Genomic DNA, 19680 nt, shown 5'->3' with positions numbered 1-19680 from the left:
ATCTATCCATCCAGTCTATCCACCTATCTGTCCTTCCTTCCTTCCATCCCATCCTATCTTTTTATCCATCCATCCATTATCCACCATCCATCCATCCCTCCATCCAATCCATCTATCCATCCAGTCTATTTCATCCATTATATGCATCTGTCAATCCATCTATCCTATCCTATCCCTTTATCCATCTATCCATCCAGTCTATGCATCAAGTCTATGCATCTATCCATCCATCCATCAATCTATCCATCCATCATCCATCCCATCCCTCTATCCATCCCTCCAGTCTATCCATCCAGTATATCCACCTCTCTCTTCATCTATCCATCCATCCATGCTTCCTTCCTTCCTTCCATCCCATCCGATCTTTTTATCCATCCATCCATCTGACTATCTTTCCATCTATCTATTGATCTATCTATAAAAATAACATTACTATGTAAAAAATATTTTGCATTATTGACGTAAAATTAATTTCTTCCTAAATATAATTTCGTTTTTTGGTTCAGGGTGAAACATGATCTGGTTGTCCACAGGTTTTGTGGAATTCTGTTAAGTTGTAATCAATTTTACAGTATAGGGGGCAATTTCTATAATTTTATCAGTTTAAAAATCCCATTCAAGCTCAGCGGACCAATCACAGGTGTTATTAAGCATCTACAAAGAAAATTGCAGAGGCTCGTTATAGATCTAAAGACATATTCTTATTATTAATTACCCCTCAAAGTAAAGAGACAAGTATAAACACAGTGATATCCTGCTAAAAAAATCTTGATGAACTAAACTGTGCTGTTTCCGAATTTGGCAACATCGTATTAGTATCTGCTGATTATAATTGAAGCAGAGCAACCCTGTGAATAAACCCATCTTTCAAGAAGACAAAAGAATTACTTCTGTTTTGTGTCTCTGTGTAGGCTTTCTTTGAATTATCTTTCCGCTGACAACTTTATTAGTGCATTATGTATTACCCCAAAATGGTTTTCAGTGTTTATGGATAAAATATGTGCAGAAGCAATGTTGAGTTTTTTTATTACCAAACAACTACATACATACAATAGCTTTCGGTACACCGCTTTTAATTCTAACAGCCCTGTGTGAATTATGTGAGTTATAAATTATGGTTTAAGCCAACCCTATTTACAATACAAAGCTTGAAAACACCCCCACACTCCTTTGCTTTTCCTGCTATTATCATGGGTGATATGTCTTTGTTTATAAGAGCAAACGCAAGGCAGAGCATGAGTGAATCAAGCAGTACCCACGAGACCATCGAGAGGTTCCTTGGCGGTACACAACCCCATGACTTATTTATCAAAACCCTCGTTTGTCTCATCGGAGACGCACACTAATGAGTCTCAAATGAGCGGGAGAACACAGCCGTAACACCGGTTTCATCATCCTTTCTACAAACTCTATTACACTGATTGGACCGGGTGCTTGCATCTCAACAGGGTCGGGGTGAGCAATATATGATGAAAAGATACAATGTTGGGTTCCTATGGTGAGTCATCAGCTTTTGGCCAATCCCACTGCCCATATGTGATCAACTGACATTCATGTTATTTAGGTAAGGAGACTAAACCATTATCTAAAACTTAGATTTTGTGACTGAGTACTTATTTGTGAAATGTTCGGATGCGTTTGGCACAAGCTAAGGACAAAACGGTGAGCACGAATAAATAAGCTAGCGGCCAACAGCTGGGTTCACAAATATCGAACAGCAGAACGAAGGTGTAAGCGTCGCTGTTTGTTTGTTTTTAAGTATGCTTGTTTATTTCTCCTTGCAGATTCCTCAAGTGTGGCTTACCGAAGCAATTTTCCGCCTGGTCAGATTTAATGTGTTCCTCTGTTTATCCGCTGTCAGGCAAATGTTGATTTATATACATTTGATTTGCAAATGCGACTCATTACGCTCGGTGACTGCACGGTTTATCTTTCATGTCTCCGTAAGGATGTCTGGGTACCTTTTTAAAGTAAGCTTGTAAAAAGATTGAACTGTAATAATGGCAGTGATATAACAATTCAGAAACAGGTTGAAGGAAACGGGTTTATGGTCACAGTTACTTTTAGCGAGTTACGTAGGTTGGAATGTCGGTTAGTTCGACATTTGTTAATATCATTATTTCATTTCTACTGGAGGTGGCGTTTAGAGGCTTATGCATCTGAGTTTAACAATTATTATTTATTATCATTATTATTATTATTATTATTTCTACTATCATTATTATTTCTATTATTATTAATATTACTACTACCATATTTATTACTATCATTTTTATTATAACTACTACTACTACTACTACTACTATTTCTACTACTACTACTACTACTACTACTACTACTACTACAACCACTACTACAACCACTACTACCACTACTACAACCACTACTACTATCACTACTACTACTACCACTACTACTACTATCACTACTACTACTACCACTACTACTACTACCACTACTACCACCACCACTTTTATTTTTATTATTATTACCATTTTTAATAGTATTACTACCATTATTATTAGTATTATTATTACTATATTATAATTAATATTATACTATTATTACTACCATTATTATTGCCACCATTATTACTACCATTATTACTACAATTATTATTATTATTACTACTACTACTACTACTACTACTACTACTACAACTACTACAACAACTACTACTACTACTACTACTACTACTACTACAACTACTACTACTACTACTACTACAACTACTACAACTACAACTACTACTACTACTACTACTACTACTACTACAACTACTACTACTACTACAACTACTACAACTACTACAACTACTACTACTACTACTACTATTTGTATTATTATTACCATTTTTAATAGTATTACTACCATTATTATTAGTATTATTATTACTATATTATAATTATTATTACTACCATTATTATTACTATTATTATTATTAATATTATTATTACTACTACTACTATTATAATTATTATTACTATTACTAATGCTATTACTATTACTATTACTATTACTACTATTACTACTACTACTATTATTATTCCTTTTATTTTTATTACTATTACCATTTTTAAACGTATTACTATCATTATTATTATTATTATTATGACTACATAATAATAATAAATATTATTATTACTATAATATTATTATTACTTATTTTTACTTATTTCTACTTATTTTTACTACTATCACCCTTATTATTATTATTAATGTTATTATTATTTCTACTACTGCTACTGCTACTACTACTACTATTACTACTTCTATTATTATTATTACTACCATTATTATGATTATTATGATGATTATTATGATGATGATGATGATGATTATTATTATTATTTCTACTACTACAATTATTATAATTATTATTATTATTACTTTTATTTGTATTATTACTATTATTATTATTATTATTATTATTATTATATTATTATTTCTACTACAACAATTATTATTATTATTATTATTATTTCTACTACTACAATTATTATTATTATTACTTTATTTGTATTATTATTATTATTATCATCATAACTATTATTATTATTATATCTTCTGTTATATCTTAAAGATGACTGATTAAAAAGTATCACCTGCACTAAAATACACAATCCAATGAGCTGAACTTTAACACCAAACCTCTGTTCACCTCGCACCAGTGAATATCACTGAGAAGAACTCTATTAACCTTAGTTTACATGTCACGGACTATGTGTTCTAGCTGAACAATGGCACCTTATGAATTTGCTTAATAAAATAAGGGCACTAAGGGCTATTAAGCCTTTAGCCTCGATAATATTTAAAATGCAGCGCGGACCCTTGTAGCTTACTGCTTAAATAAACCAGTTACAGTACAACTCGCTGGAAACATCCTGAAGTGTTCTCATAATATGTTTTCCGGATAAGTAGGAAACCTTGCACATTTGCATTTTCTATTTGTATGTAAATCTTTGTACATCGGTGCGCTATACAGCTACACCGATGCATCAACAAAATCCACAAAATCTAAATGTAAACGTAATATTAAATGATACAAGAATCATTAAATAGAAACGAGTGCAGGGCAGTGCATGCAAACGAATGGCGGTGGTGGCAGCAGCTCAGGTATGATACACGAATGCACATGAATGGATTGAGTCTGCATTCTCCTGACCAATTAAAATAAAACCCTGAGCGCAGCAGAAAAACGCGTGATAAGGGCTCGTGGAAAAGGGTAAACATTTGAGTACATTACATTCAAACGCCCCTCTCAATGCCAAGCGAGCTGTTTAACATCTGCAGAGTATGCGAACAGCCCCTGGTGGACTCCAAGTGCTTTAAGATACAACCGCTCCCCCGAGACGACTCCGGCAGTCGAGAATAAGCACGCAGAAGATTGATGCACGTTTGCACGCGTGTCGGTAATCATAACACGCCATACACACGTAACTCGGCCTCTCGCCGTCATGCCGCTCACGAGGAGGGAGAGATGTGATTGATATTGGTTTTTATGCAAATGTAGCATTTGTAAATGTAAAACACGATACGATTTGCATAGTCATTCAGTCAGTGCAGTTTATAAGTGCATTAATCCAGCGCCGCTCTCCTAAGAACAGCTGCTCGCACAAAGCCAACGCAGAGAAACAACGCTCGCAAATGAAACGTGACCGCCAGTGATGGGTTGCGAACATGAAAAGCAATTTCTATGAAATAAAAAAGAAAGGGGTTTGTGTGCAAACAGATATATAACAGTAAATGACTGACCTCGGATGCGTTGACCCGGCCCTCCTGGAACGAGCAATCGTTGGCATTGTGGGTACACATGTGTCGATATTTACACCAGTGGCAGGGAAAGGAGCCATTCACACAAGAGAGACACCTATTGAGATAGAAAACAAGAATAAAAGAGGATTATTCACTTTTATATTTAGCTTAATATCCTTTAGAGTAAAATATTTAAATCTAAATCAAATCCCCAATGAGAAACATGGTATATAACTTGTTTGAATGTTACCTCAAATCATTTGGGTTGTTAAAGAGAGGCATGGTAATATGTTTCTCTGGCAGACAATAAACCAGATAAAAGAAACTTCATATCTAGAGTCCAGAATATAATAGAGACTTAAAGGTGAGCTCTTTTTATCTGAAATAGAGCTCCTGTTGGGAAGACTATGGGCTAAGGGCTAAATGAAGAGCTTTGGGCACTTAAAGGCAGAGTATTACTTTACCAGCACAAAAGTCGTGGATTTTATCCCCAGGGAACACACATGATAAAATATATACCTTGAAAGAACCAAGTCACTTTGGATAAAAGCAAAATATATAAATCAGGATTCCCACACCTTAGATAACTTCAAATTCAAGGACCTTTCAAGGACCAATACCCTTAAATTCAAGGACTAAATGTGGGGACACATTTCAAGTGAGAGCAAGGTTACATCATGTTACCTTTTAAGATACATTGTTACAGTTCCCTTTCGAGGGAACTCATGCTGCGTCACTGCGGTGACACTTTGGGGATGCCTCCAGGGGTAAGTGTGTCTGAATGTGTATATTAAATTCAACCAATGGTGAGGCTTAACGACAAAGACAGGGTGACGTGGGAGCCAGGAAGTATATCGCTATCTGAAATATTGCCAAAGACGGCGTTACAGGGACGCAGGAAGTATGGCAAAGGAGACGCAGCGTCTCGTTCCCTTCTCAGGAGACCGTTACATACGTAACTCGAGATTTTTTCATGTGTCAAACACAACTATGCAAAAAAGCATTTTGGTATGAATCAACATTCGCATACAGAAGATTTAAGCATTTAAAGCGAACAGTTTAGCACGCGTGCTTAAAAAGTCTAGAATTTTTATGATATTATCCTACACTACACTTCCAGAAAACTTCTTGCATAAATAGATTCAAGCACTTTCATTGACCTGTACCTATGAATTTATATTTTCAAAAACTTCCCAGGGCCCCCCAGATTCACAAACTTTCAAGGATTTCAAGGACCCCTGGGAACCCTGATAAATGTGAATGTTATATTGAATGTTAAAAGCATTCTTGCATTAAGCCTAGCTTACCTAGCAACCAGCAAAAACCACCATAGCAACCTCATAATAGCATGATAAAAAATCGAACACCTTAGCAACCAATGACAAGAACTAAAACAAAAAGACACAACCAATTTATTCAAGAATTAGTTGAGAAAATTAAACCAAAACTTTTACCGCTATACTTCACGACTCATTTACATCAATTACACGGATAACTCGATCGTTTAAGACGTTTAACGACTGAGCCCACATCTGACACCTCAAGGTGAAACACCAGACACATTACAAACACTGTTCTGTCAACTTTCAACACATCAAAGACTGAGACAAAGGTTGGTTGCCATGGTTACGCAGGAGAATTTTGTTGCATTTGGCAGGGAAGGACAAGGATGCTGATCTGTACTCAGAGTCTCATAGTTATGTCTTTGAAACTCGTAACAAGGACTGTGTGGGAGCAATTTCTTATGCATTTATATGAGCTTGGCATAAGTCGTTATGTTAAACATCTTGGCAAGCAAGCATATAACAGATTTGCATTGTGTATGTCACTTCACTGTATGAAGTTGGAAACAAAACAAAGATTAACACCCAGATAGCATAGCAATAGACTCTAGCAATAGCGCTGCTGAGTTCGGAGCAGATACGGTGCGAATCCGCCGTGGAGATTATTGCTATCTGGGCAGTGCTATTTGATAAAAAATGATAAATAGACTTATGTGTTAAGTTGACAAATCAGGTTTTTAGAAGCTTATTGTTCGTAACAGACACTAAAAAAAGGTTATTAAACTAAACAAATCCAGGAACAATTACGTAGGGTCCATTTTGATTATTGTTAACTTTGAAAGCTAGCAATGACTCAAAATTAAATGATCACCTAAAATAAACCCATTCTTTAGACCACAACGCTTACATAAAGTGCCACTTTGACTATTTGTTGACGCTCCCTGTAAGCTCTACGTAATACACGCCTCGCAAAATCTCCCTAGACATCCGACGACTTTTTCATATCATGAAAAGGCTTGTGTGGTCAGTGGCAGCGTCACAAAGAGGTGAGAAGTGACGCTAGCTCTCTCCGTCTGTCTGTGCCAAATGTTCAAAGGCCTGTGCTCACGTCCGCTGCTGGTGCATGATAAAGCGCTCTCCTCACCATGATCAAACTACATCAGACACAAAAGTTGGCTGAGCGCAAAGAGAGAGAGATATTTTAAAGGAGTAGTGAGAGGAAACTAAGGAGAAACGTGTTGTCTACTACAAAATCTCTTTATTCCAAAAGTATATTTCCCATTCCTTCCCATTGAAAAGTCCCTGTAGAGCCAATCTTGAAAAATGTTTCTAGACACATTATACATTTTAGAAATGTATTGCTGAAAGACACCACTAAGACTGAAAACTAAGTAGTACTGAATTGCAGATCATTAAACAGTTTTTCATCATTTCTAGTTCATTTTCAGGCTGGTCTAAAACGGTGGTTTAATGGCGCATTTGAGCCACCGTGCATGGCCTAATACAATCACGACCATCCATTCAGGTTGTTGCTGTATTTGAAAGTTGAAATAGACAGCAGCTTTCCTGCGAGTGGGTGTGGTCTCAGCGCAGACAGCGAACACGCCCCCACCACTTGAGATCAGACTATTTTTTCAAGATTTTGATAATCTTATTTTTTTCTATTTGAACCCAAACGACATTTCATTAGTTAAAAAATGTTCCCTTCATCTCAGAGATATAACATTTTGTGATTTTTTCTAAATAATCTATCTTTGCATATACAAAAAAAAAAAACTGGGCTTGATTCGGTTGTTCTGAAGGTATGTAAAACATTTATAAATCTGTCCCTTGGGGTTGATATGACCCCAATTGAAAATGAGTGGGAAAAATAAAATAAAAAATTCCATTTGTAAAAAAATAAAATAAAATAAATTCAGCATAAGTTGTGATGTGAGCAGTTGCCCATATCCAGTAAAATGAATGGGTCTCTATGGGCATCTTCTGGTCGAAATGATTGAATTCCTAAGCTGTAATTCTTTTATGTTTTTTTTCTAAACAACAAATGGCCGAAATTTAACACATATCATCTAGATCAATATCTAAAAACAATTTAAATCAAACTTAGATCATAATTTATGTTAATTTTTCATAAAAATTTAATATTTGTTAGGCAAGCTAATGGTAGTTGAGTAAATGGGTACAAAAGTACTTGAAATCTCTTGAAAACATTTATTGTATAGATGTGAAGTAAACAAAAAATATATATATTATTTGTATTATTGAAAATTTATATTTTTCTTACAATTATGCTTTTAATTTTGTGGTCACATAGATCCCACGGGCCAGTAGTGTAAACAGGAAATAAGGGCCATTTGAGGGTTAAATAGTTAAGGTAAGCCAATTAGCTTGAACAAGACTACAAACGTTTATTAACAGCAAAACATTTTTTGAAAACGAAGCAAAATTAAATGTGCAATTCTTTAAATTGATGCATTTGGCAGACACGTTTATTCAAAGCTACTTACAAGGTGTACATTTTTATAAGTGTGTGTGCACCCTGGGTTTAAATCCATGACCTTTTGCGCTGCTAACACAATGCAAAGCAATACAGGAGCAAGTTATTTGGTTGGAATTGCAATGTTAAACCATCTTTTAACATTTATGTTTAAATAACATTGATGGCTTCACCAAATGCATTTGCCATCAATAACCAACCTCCAAGCTAACAGTAGCTCTCTCTTTATAAGTTTTAAAGTATTGTTAAAAATCAATACACCTATGGGGAAAATGAATGGGATTTTTCCTTTTGGAACCCAACTGTTGCATTTTATAGAAAACAACAAAACAGTGGCAGACATAGAGAAAGAGAGAGCGAGAGAGAAAGGTACAGAGAAGCATTCAGTAATGAATGTCACATTGGCCCACTTTGATCTTGTGTTATTTTGATCTTGCTTCCTGAAGAGCCACCTACATCACTGCTCATCACGCCAAAGCACCACGTCATTACACATCTCAGTCTTTGAAATTTTTTAAGGCACTTTATTTTGCACTATTGCATCATTTATTGCATCATTTTTGTTCCCCTGAAGTCCAATTATGTTTATTCAAGATTTCTTCACCAACACAGTCTTAATTTAGTTAAATTTATTACACCACTTTCCATCCTTTTCTGGCTCTTTCAATAAAAAAAGAATGTTTTTGGTGTAGCTCATTCGGTTACGCCAGGGGTCTCCAATCTTTTTGTGAGCAAGGGCTACCACAATTGATAAAACAATCCGCAAGCCTACTTTTTTATATAGTCTACTCAAAGCTTTTTGGGGTTATCATTGAAGCTAAGTTAATATAAAAAATATGTAATAAATAAATATTAAAATTGAGGCTATTAATAGAATGTGCTTTGATGGGCAACTCACAGACTCTGTGCGGGCACCATGTTGGAGACCACTGGGTTAGCGGCGCAAAATGTTGTGGGTTCGAATCCATGGAACAATACCAATACAAACATATAGCTTGAGTGTCCTGTTAAAGTCCCTGCCAAATTTGCAAATGTAAATGCTACTGTACCTTTAAGACTTCAAATAATCCAATTCACAGTATTCCCATTTCATATTTTATTTAAATTACATTACACTTAATTTTTATTAAAAACGGACCCTTTCTCATTTAAACTCATCAAACACTAGTTTCATCTAATGTGTTTTTGCTTCAGATCAGTGTGATATTTCTGACATATGTCCATCTACTCCCTTAGAGCACCCAACACAAGGATGCTCACGAGATGGGAAATCAACTCAACAGAAGTCACAACTGCACGGTGCCGACCCCGAGGCTCTAACACACACACATACACGTACACAGAAAAGCGGAGTCTTTCCAGGAGCGTGTGTGACCTGTGCCAACACATGGGCTCCTTTCAAATTAAAATGCCCAAGCTTTTGTCAACGCTTCAGCTTCGCTTTATCGCTCAACAAAAGCCACCATCTCTCCGTCTTTTCGCAGATTTTCCCCTTTTTATTCGCCGCGCACCTCTTGTTAAAAATGCATTGGGCGCCTCTCGTGCTCGATTAAGCATCCCCGCCCCATCTCACGCTAAACTCGAATATTGTTACGCTGCATGTAAATCGCTAGCAGGGTAATTTGCCGTGCCAAACACACACACGCCAATAAAGGCCTGGTGCTCATAAGGGCCAAATAGAAGTCTTTCATTCAAACACACAACGCAAGGAGCACCAGGTGAGCACTTCATAGCGTGCACCGTAAGATGAAGTAGTCGGGTTGCTAATGGGACATACGGTGACATGCTAATGTAAAGCACGCTGAGGTACTGAAAAGCCCACAGCTTGACTTAATAAACAAGAGACACTAGAGATCAGAACATCTGGAGTTGTTCCCGGCTGTACCGCAACCTGTCGTTTATCCGGAGAGTAGCGGGAAGGAGAGGAGCAAGAAAGCCATGGGGGGAAGAGAGAGAGACAGAGAGATGAAAAAAGGTCAGGAAATTGTTGTGGTGGTGGTTGGGTAATACGTACAGATCCATTGTGTGTGCTTATGCAGAGTAAAAATATTTATTTCTAGTAAAAATATTTTTAAAACTTTACTTTATACTTTATGTTGACAACAATTGACATTTTAATCATTAAATCAAAACGCTTGCTGAAAACGGGAAAATCATAAAAAAAGGGAAAGAAATCAATATGAATACAAAGGTTATGTTTTTGCTCTGTCATAATCTCCAATATCTTTATGGTTCACTGATATCTGATATCTGATATATGACATCTGTTTAACTCTGCATTTACTGAATGAGCACTGTGCTGCTTCACACTGACTGCACCTTTAACAAGTCACTTTTACTCCTGTTTTATTCTTTTTAACATTTTAAACTGTTTTATTAAAATCACATTTATTTTCTTTAATTGTTATTTTAAATTCTCATGTATCTTTGTCTTTATTGTGATCTTATCGTGTAAATCTTATTTTTACATTTTCTTTTTTTATATATTGTTTTCTCATTTCTGTGTAAAGCACTTTGAATGACCTCTGTGTATGAAATGTGCTATACAAATAAACTTGCCTTGCCTTGCCTTGATATGGGAACAGAGGAAGATGAAGGGATGAAAAAACAAGAGAGAGAGAGGATTATAACTCATGCGCAGTAAAGCTGGATCGCTGAAGTCAGGGATTCTCAGATTGGTTAATGAAATGACATTAAAAGTCTGATCTCATCTCTGATCTCAGTGAAAAACTGCTAACAGGACACAAAGCTAACATTTCTCTCTCACTCTGAAGCAGTAAACACACACACACACACACAAGGTTGGCTGTCCCCAAGTTTGAAAGTTGTCTAAGTTTAAAAGACAGCAATGTCAAAATAGACGGTAAAATAAAAGTTTGGCGACAGCACTTGGCACCCTCTTTACATCGTGAGGTGAAGGATTGTTGACTTACGACTGATGGACGCTGCAGTTGTAGAAGACAAAATCCACGCTGGCAAACTTCTTCCCTGTCTCCTTGGATTTCAGATGGAGCTTCACCACCCGCTTGTCACCTGCCAGCAGACACACAGTGAGCTTCGACAGGCTCTAACAAGCCCGGGTAAGGTTTAAAAAGAGCGTGCGGTCGTCTTACCCCGGTTGCGAGTGATGGGAGCGATCTCTCGTGTGGAGGGGGACAGACAGTAGATACTTCCCCTCATAATGTATCCCTCTGTTTCGGTGTAGTCCTCAAATGAGCAGTTAACACCGGCGGCAAGATTGGGAACGTTTTGAGCCTGAAGAACAAGCTGTAGGAGAGCAAATAGAATAGCATGGACACAAAGAAAAATACAGAGACACTCAGAGAAAGATCCCACACCTATCAAACAGCATAAAGGGGTGAAAACCACACACTCACCTGAACTTCAGACATAGTGACTGAAATATTGTTGGGCTGTACTGTTAGCCGGACGCACTGCTCCAGTCGAGAAGCGAAACGCTGAGGCTCATCCGCTCGCTCACAGTGATCCTTACGAGAACAACTGCATACATATATAAGCACAAATAATGTAAACAACCATTACAATCACATTTAAAGCATATTCATACTAAAAAGTATTAATTTTGGAGGTAACATGGAGTATGCGTGTGTGTGTGTGTGTGTGTGTGTGTGTATGTAATTATCGCGTTGTGGGACCAATTTACTGGGGACCAGTAAATTTTTGACCACATGGGGACATATATTAGCTTGGTCCAACCAGACTCTCATACATTCATTTCATTTGTACAGAGAGTCTGGCCACGCTCCATTGCAAAGCGTTACTTCCGTTAAGGAGGGTCCTTTGTTGAAGTTAAAAACTATTGGATCTGCCCAGAGTCACTCAGGATCTGCCATAGGCGATCGCTAACGTGTGGTCTTGACGTATATCGTGCACCGAAACCGGACGGAAACAAAAAGTCAGAAGAATCAGACAAAACAAAACTCCGACTTTAACTTCTGTATTTCCGGCAGTTTTGCAACAACGGACCGAATAGCTTTTATCACGTCTTTCTCCGCTGCTATATCTGAACTACAGCTCGAACTGACGCACGACCTCAACGTCATCGTTCTTAGCCACCCCCATCTGTTCGCTGATTGGACCTGCAGATTTTTGCAGGAGAAAACGAAACTCTATACAGCAGTCCCAGACGTAGTACTGAAGCAAAATGAAAATTAAGCGGAAGCACGTAGGAGGGCGGAGCCAGGCTAGACATATATAGCCAATGAAAAAAAAAATATATATATATAGCCAATGACATAAAAGTGTGCGTAAAAACGCCAGCTTCCTCGCGCGAATAAAAAGATTTTATTTTGTCTAAATAACATGGTAGTGGGATTGTAAAATGAGGCAATGTAGTTGGTGTTTTGACAAAATAATCAATTTTAACTTATATAAATTGAATGACTAATAGACACAGTATAACTCCGCGTCATATGGGCACTCTGCACAGTCGCATAAAAGTCCATGCGTCCATGACAAAATAAAAGTTTCTTTATCATCAAGTGATATTTTTCTAGTTGTTCACCTCGCTTTCTGAGTCGTTGATATACCGAAGGACACTTTTCCCGTTGTCACCTCAGCTAACACCTGCGGCGTACTCTCAGCAAAAATGCTTATATTATGAAGATTTCAACCTTCCATTAGAAAACACGCAACAGTGTTTACCATGTAGCGCCTCAGCCAGTCAGTAATGATAATCAACCATATATGTTGCGGGCGTTTAGAGTTTTACAACAGTCATTTACAGTTTACATTTTAGTTTTTGCCAGAATTTAAGTTTACGTTTTAATCTGTTCATTAAAAATGGCTTCTGGTCTCATTGCATTGCTATGCTAATCTTGGAGGGTCTTTGCTTTCAGTATCCCCATCAAATTTGTATTTTCTGTAATTTCTGACCCTATCAGATCCACTTCGGATGTCATTGTTAAAATGCCCAGGTATGTGTTTGGCATCGAGCATTGTGATCGTAGCTAGTTTAACTTCTGCGCGCTTGTTTCATTTTTTTCACCGGCTGTATGTGCTTTGCGCAGGTGCCGCACACACGCGCTTGCTTTTTCGACAATCGTTAAGTATTATCGATTTAATTCGTATCATCAATTAATCGAAGATCGATTAACTGTTAACACTTTCGCCGCCAGCGTTTTTAAAAAAAGTTGCCAGCCAGCGCCAGCGTTTTTCATGATTTTCACCAAAGTTTAATGCCTTCCAGAAAATGTTCTTCTTTAAATATATAAACATATACCAAATGAAAGAACAGACCCTCTGCTTTCAAAAACAAAAAAAAAAACGTTTCATCCTACCTTCAGTAGTTCTTTTGTAATCAGCTTTTGAATATGGGTAGGTTACTCCAAAAACACCACATTTTGAGCAAAAAGCAGAGATAATTCCATTTTTTTGACGGACTTTTCATAGAGATCCCATTCAGAGCGATCTTTAAAACAGACATGGACATTCAGCCGCTTGCCATAGGGCAATACTTCCGGGTTTAAAAAGTTGCGGAAGAGCGGATATCCTGGTGGATAATAGCGGTATTGCGGAAAGACGGAAATACTCGTCATTGGCAGGGAAGCGTTTTCTCTTGATTGACGAGATATCTCGTCAATGGCGGCGAAAGAGTTAACATCCCTAATGAATATGTATATATATGACAGAAAGAGAGAGCGAGAGAGAGAGAGAGAGAGAGAGAGAGAGAGAGAGAGAGAGAGAGGGGGTGAGAGAGAGAGAGTCTATGTATGAAGGTATGTGTGTTGTAAGATACTCACACACTGTGCAGGACACACCAGCCGCAGTGGGGGTCACCAGAAGCCAGACACTCACTACAGCTGCTATACTGCTCACAGCTCTCAACCGGCACCCTGCTTACCTGGACAGACACAAAGACAGACAGACAGACAAGTTAGAACAATAAGACATGATCAACAAGCTCAAACTTTCACAATGTCTTCTGAAACTTTTGCATTTGAGCCATTACTGTCAGTTCAACCAACAAAAAACATACAGTATACAAACATTGTCCATTGTTATCATGAGCTCCGTATATATGCTTTATTCAGTACTCAAAAGGAAATTCAAAGCGTGCCCTATTATTGTTCGAGCTTACAGTAAAGACTGTACTGGAATCAGTTATTGAGTTTTTACGATGGTGCTGCATTATAGGTCAAGAACAAGCTAAAATACAAAAAAAGTTATAGGGAATAAATATACTGATGCAACGCTCCGACACATCACACCTAGCTATTGAGGTCAGCCAAAAAAAGGTTAAGGTGGGGTGAGGTCAGCAACAGGATGATTTCAATTAAACAGATTATCCAGATTATACGTCCTACCACAGCTCTTTGTTTTAACATCAGGGCCGGAGACTATTATGTAGCAGCCGATCGTACGGGAACGAGAGGGAGAGCAATCATCCCTCGCTATTTAAACAGCTGAAAGAGAAACCATTCATCTCCCTACAAAAGGAGGAGGTGGAGAAGCAAGGGGTGTATTAAATATAAATAACATCTGCAAACGAGGCACGAGGCATTTGGGTCACAATGAACAGCATCTCAATCAGGGAGCGCGTGAGGGAGAGAAAGAGGAGGTGTTTTTGCAGATGTAATTGAGGATAGCGTGTTTGCTTTATACAGCGCGCGGCTCCAAGGAACCCGCCGCATGTAATTGCGCCATCTGTGCAATTTGGGCCAAAAATTGGTCATGCACTAAAGGTGCCTGCGATGATCGATGGGTTATTTTTTCCTCCTCAAAACACACACGCACACATCGGATAGCGAACGCACGCGCGCCAAATGAACAGGTCATTCTTTTGGCCGACCGAAATGACACGTCCTAATTTAGAAAGAGCAAACTTTCTCTATAAGAGCGCCTTTCCCTTTCGAACCCTGCCTCTTCATCTATCTTTCATTTGGCCACGTACAAAAGAAGAAATGGTGGATGAAACCATAGATCATGGGCAGACACGGCCTGAAGGGAGATGGTGAATGAATGAGAAGAGATTGAAAGAATAAGAGATCATTTGCTGGTACAAGAACTTTTTGCTCAGTCATATTATACTCGGCTGCAGGTCTACAATTTTGATAATATAGATTCAATTTAATAAAGAGCGTCGGACACATCCAACATAAATTATGTATAGCCGCAGACCGATGGAAAGCCCTGTGGGTGTATGTCCACTGGTTAATCTGAAGCAGGGTGACAGGGTCACTTCGCTTTATACCTTGACAGCCCGACACAGTGTATGCGATACAAAACACCCCGGGATACAACATCTGGAGGGATACACCAGTTATACTAAATTGTGAGCTTCCAGCTTGTGTGTATATACAGTAATACACTTTATTACACAGCACATATCAGTATGAATACATATGGCACCTTAACAAAGGTGCATTAATTCTTAATCTTCTCTAATAATTATTCCTAAAAGTCCAAAATATCTTGTTTTTATTATATCAGACATACCATACAGGCACTGCTATTCAGTGAAGTATAATCAACAGTGCATCTAATTACCGCGGTACGATGATGACATTTCGACTCCGCCCACCTCAGCAGAAGACCCCCGTCATCTGTCACCAGCGTAGACACAAACATAATCAGCAGCTCCTACTTTAAGATCAATTTTGCTTACATACTTATTGCTCTATAATTACTTAAAATTGTAGCTTTTGTCTCGGTTATATAAAGCAACTGCCTGTTAAAATAATAAACAAATAATAAAGCATAATTAATGTTTGTCATTCCCAACGCTTTCATCGCCTTCCCTTTATTTTACCTCCTGAAAAAGTCTCTCACGCATTCATTTAAGTTGGAACCCCCCCATGTTCCTTACAGGTTGAATGTGAGATCAGAAATGGCCTTGGTTGTGCAGCGGAGGGAAACGGGAGGTATTGAACAGAAACTCTAACTGCTACATGTCTCCAGGAGTAAGCTCAATAAACCTCCAGCTTTATCAATACCAGCTCAAGGTTTTCCGCGTGTGCCTGTGTGCATGGATTTTATGCAAGCACTATAGATATCACCATGGCAACATCTGGGATCTGGAACGGCTCGCTTGGTCATTGTGTCACGTCTGGATGATGTCCTCGGTAAAAATCAGAGCGAGAAAGGAAAAGGGGCTACAAGAAGAAAGCTAGCAAAAGAATGAGAAATTATGAATGAGTGAGGGCCGTAACTGGCTTTATTCAGCCGTGAAGGGAGAATGTGACTGTGTATGTATCTATATCTATATCTTTCTATAACTATATATCTATATATCTATATCTATAGATACACACAATAATGTGGGATTTTGGCTGGGTCTAACGGTAGATTGCGAATTGTAACCAACCTCAATTTTAAAATGCAACGAGAAGCTACGGTAGCTGTCACAGTACAAACTGAGAATACGTTTATTCAGCCGTGAAGTGAGAATGTGATTGTGTATCTATGTATCTATATCTATATTTATATCTATAAACAATAATGTGAGATTTTTGGCTGCGTCTAGCGGTGAGATTGCGAATTGCAACCAACCTCAATTTCGAATCGAAACGCAATGAGAAGCTATGGTAGCTGTCACAGTACAAAGATGTTGTTGTCCGAGACTGCATAGGGATGAAATGCGCTCTTTATAATAGTCTGTCTGTTAAGGGCTACTGTACACTCTTAAATGAATGTGTTAAAACAACACATGTTGTGTCTAGTTAAAGGGGGCATGGCATGAAAATCTGATTTCTTTCTATGTTTAAGTGCTATAATTGGGTTCCCAGTGCATCTATCAACCTAGAAAATGTGAAAAAGATCAACCCAGTAACTTAGTTTTGGTAAACCATTCTCTGTAAGCACATGAAAAAATAGGTCATTGACATTTGGCTCTCCTTATGATGTAATAATAATACCGCCCGTTTGCTCACACCTACAAAGTAGCAATTTTAACATGTTATTATCTATATGGTTCTTTGAGCTAAAACTTCACATGTATACTCTGCAGACACTAAAGATTTATTTTTCATCTTAAAGAAGTCTTGTGACATGGCCTCTTTAAGGACAACACATTTAACTTAACAAATCTCTGTGTTATTATTGAAACAACCAATTTTGAGTTGTTTTAACACATCTTGTGTTGTCCTTTTTATTTATTTAAACAAAAAATTAACACGAAATAACACAATGTTTTAAAATATCACATATTGGGCCCTATTTTAATGATCTGAAACGCAAGTGCGAAGCGCTTGATAATGATTCCCCTTATCTCGTGTGTTAATATTTTTTAGTGTAACAATTTATGATTTGCAAAAATAACTGTTGCATCTGTGTAGATTAGATGCAAAGTGTATGCGCATTGTGCACGCTTTACATTATGGTCAAGCATGCGCCCTTAAAATAGCATAATGAACAACGCGCAATGCGCCACTGACTTTAAACTTTTTTTTTCTGGTCAGTGGCGCAATTGTTTTTTGAAACTGCAAAATAGCATAAGAGATGGTTTGCGCCAGAACACGCCTCTTTTTTGCGCTGAACCGCCCAGGGAGCGCAAGTTCATTCCCTAGTTTGTCGACGTGCGTCGGTGGAGGGAAAAACCCGCTGTGCGCAGGTGCAAAATACGAATGATACATGCGTCACTGACAAAGTCAATTGCGCTGGGTGCAAATAGGGTCCAATATGTTTAATAGGATAACACAAAACAATGTGTTAAAAATTAACTCATCCTTTCTTAAAGTGTAGAAATATGATGCTGTCTTCCATGTTAGGAGACCTGCCGTGTTTGTAGATAAAAATGCCTCATTCTTTATACACCACTGATAATATAGTTATGTATATTACATTGCATTCCTGTCAAGAGATCCTTTTATAAAAGTCCCACATTGCATCTTTAAATTCACGTTTAGGTAAAACAATATAGGACCTTTGTGAGACCCCTTTGTCGCAAGACCAGGGGGAGCATTTACACAAAACTTAATTATCTTATTTTTGATAAATGTACATTATAGCGATCTATGCTGTGACTTTTGGGAGCATTTATAAATTAAAATTTAATAACGTGTCTTCAGATTTTTTCTCTAACCATAACAAATAACGACGTCCTCCCCACAGGGAGGTTTTGCTTAAGTTTGTCAGGTTGTGCTCACTTTTGGAACAAATTTGTTCCCAAAATATAGTTAAGTAGGAACACACACACACACACACACACACACACACACACACACACACATAGAGAGAGAGAAATGAAGAGCTGGCACTTTCTTCCGTCTTGTCACGTCGCCTATATTAAGACGTCCGCCACACAAATCAGATTACAGCCAGCTGATACTTCCTCTGATAGAACAGTACATAAGAAAAGTGACCTTCAGAGAAAGAGAGATAGATAGAGAGCGAGTGTAGAGTTGCAGCTATGTGAAGAAACAATACAAGCACTGTCGGTATGATCAAAAGCTTTTGGCAGAGGGAGTGATATGCATGTACTGTACAAACACACACACACACACACACACACACACAAACTTGCATTATGCTTGCCCAGCAGACACATGTGCATTTATTACAGTCCTGTGATAGAGCTGCCACTGTTGAAAGTTAATACTTAACAGATAAATCTCACTAACATAGCCAGACGAACATTTTATTCTTTGTACTTTTGGGCTTATTTTTTATTTTTTAAAGGGATAGTTCACCTAAAAATGAAAATAATGTCATTACTGACTCACCTTCATGTCGTTCCAAACCTGTAAGACCTCCGTTCATCTTCAGAACACAGTATAAGATGTTTTATATTTGGTACGAGAGCTTGTAGACCCTTCATTGAAAAGCATGGTATATTGTCCATGTCCAGAAAGGTAATAAAAACATCATCAAAGTAGTCCATGTGACATCAGTGGGTCAGTTAGAATGTGATGAAGCATCGAAAATACATTTTGGTCCAAAAAAAGGTCTTCTTTGGTCTTCTCTTCCGTGTCTGTTGTGAACCGCGTGCGCGAGACTAAAGTCACATGACTGCAATGACGCGGATGACGTGTTATCTGGTGCGCCCCAGATGTTTTTTTTTTTTTTGTGCACCCAGGCTTCGTTTACAGTCTGAGGGAGAAAAAACTTTGCAAACATGTCTGAGGACAACACGTCATCCACGTCACTGCAGTCACGTGACTTTAGTCTCGTGCATGCACTTCACAA

At 37.8% G+C, this 19680-nt stretch overlaps 1 protein-coding gene across 2 annotated transcripts in view; it reads right to left on the bottom strand.

The window, feature by feature from the left end:
• Window positions 1–19680, bottom strand: part of plxna1a (plexin A1a) — a 265890-nt gene that overhangs the window by 99774 nt on the left and 146436 nt on the right. For both annotated transcript variants that reach the window (XM_065285365.1, XM_065285366.1), the window contains exons 5-9: window positions 14298–14398; window positions 11913–12036; window positions 11649–11802; window positions 11469–11568; window positions 4756–4870 (exon numbers count right to left, since the gene is read on the bottom strand). In XM_065285365.1, the coding sequence (XP_065141437.1) occupies window positions 4756–4870; window positions 11469–11568; window positions 11649–11802; window positions 11913–12036; window positions 14298–14398 (594 nt within the window). The remainder of the gene's footprint in view (window positions 1–4755; window positions 4871–11468; window positions 11569–11648; window positions 11803–11912; window positions 12037–14297; window positions 14399–19680) is intronic.

This window comes from Paramisgurnus dabryanus, chromosome 21, assembly GCF_030506205.2.
Source record: "Paramisgurnus dabryanus chromosome 21, PD_genome_1.1, whole genome shotgun sequence".
Taxonomy (NCBI): Eukaryota; Metazoa; Chordata; class Actinopteri; order Cypriniformes; family Cobitidae; genus Paramisgurnus; species Paramisgurnus dabryanus.
The sequence above is the reverse complement of the archived record's forward strand: the minus strand, read 5'-3'. Positions and strand labels throughout refer to the sequence as shown.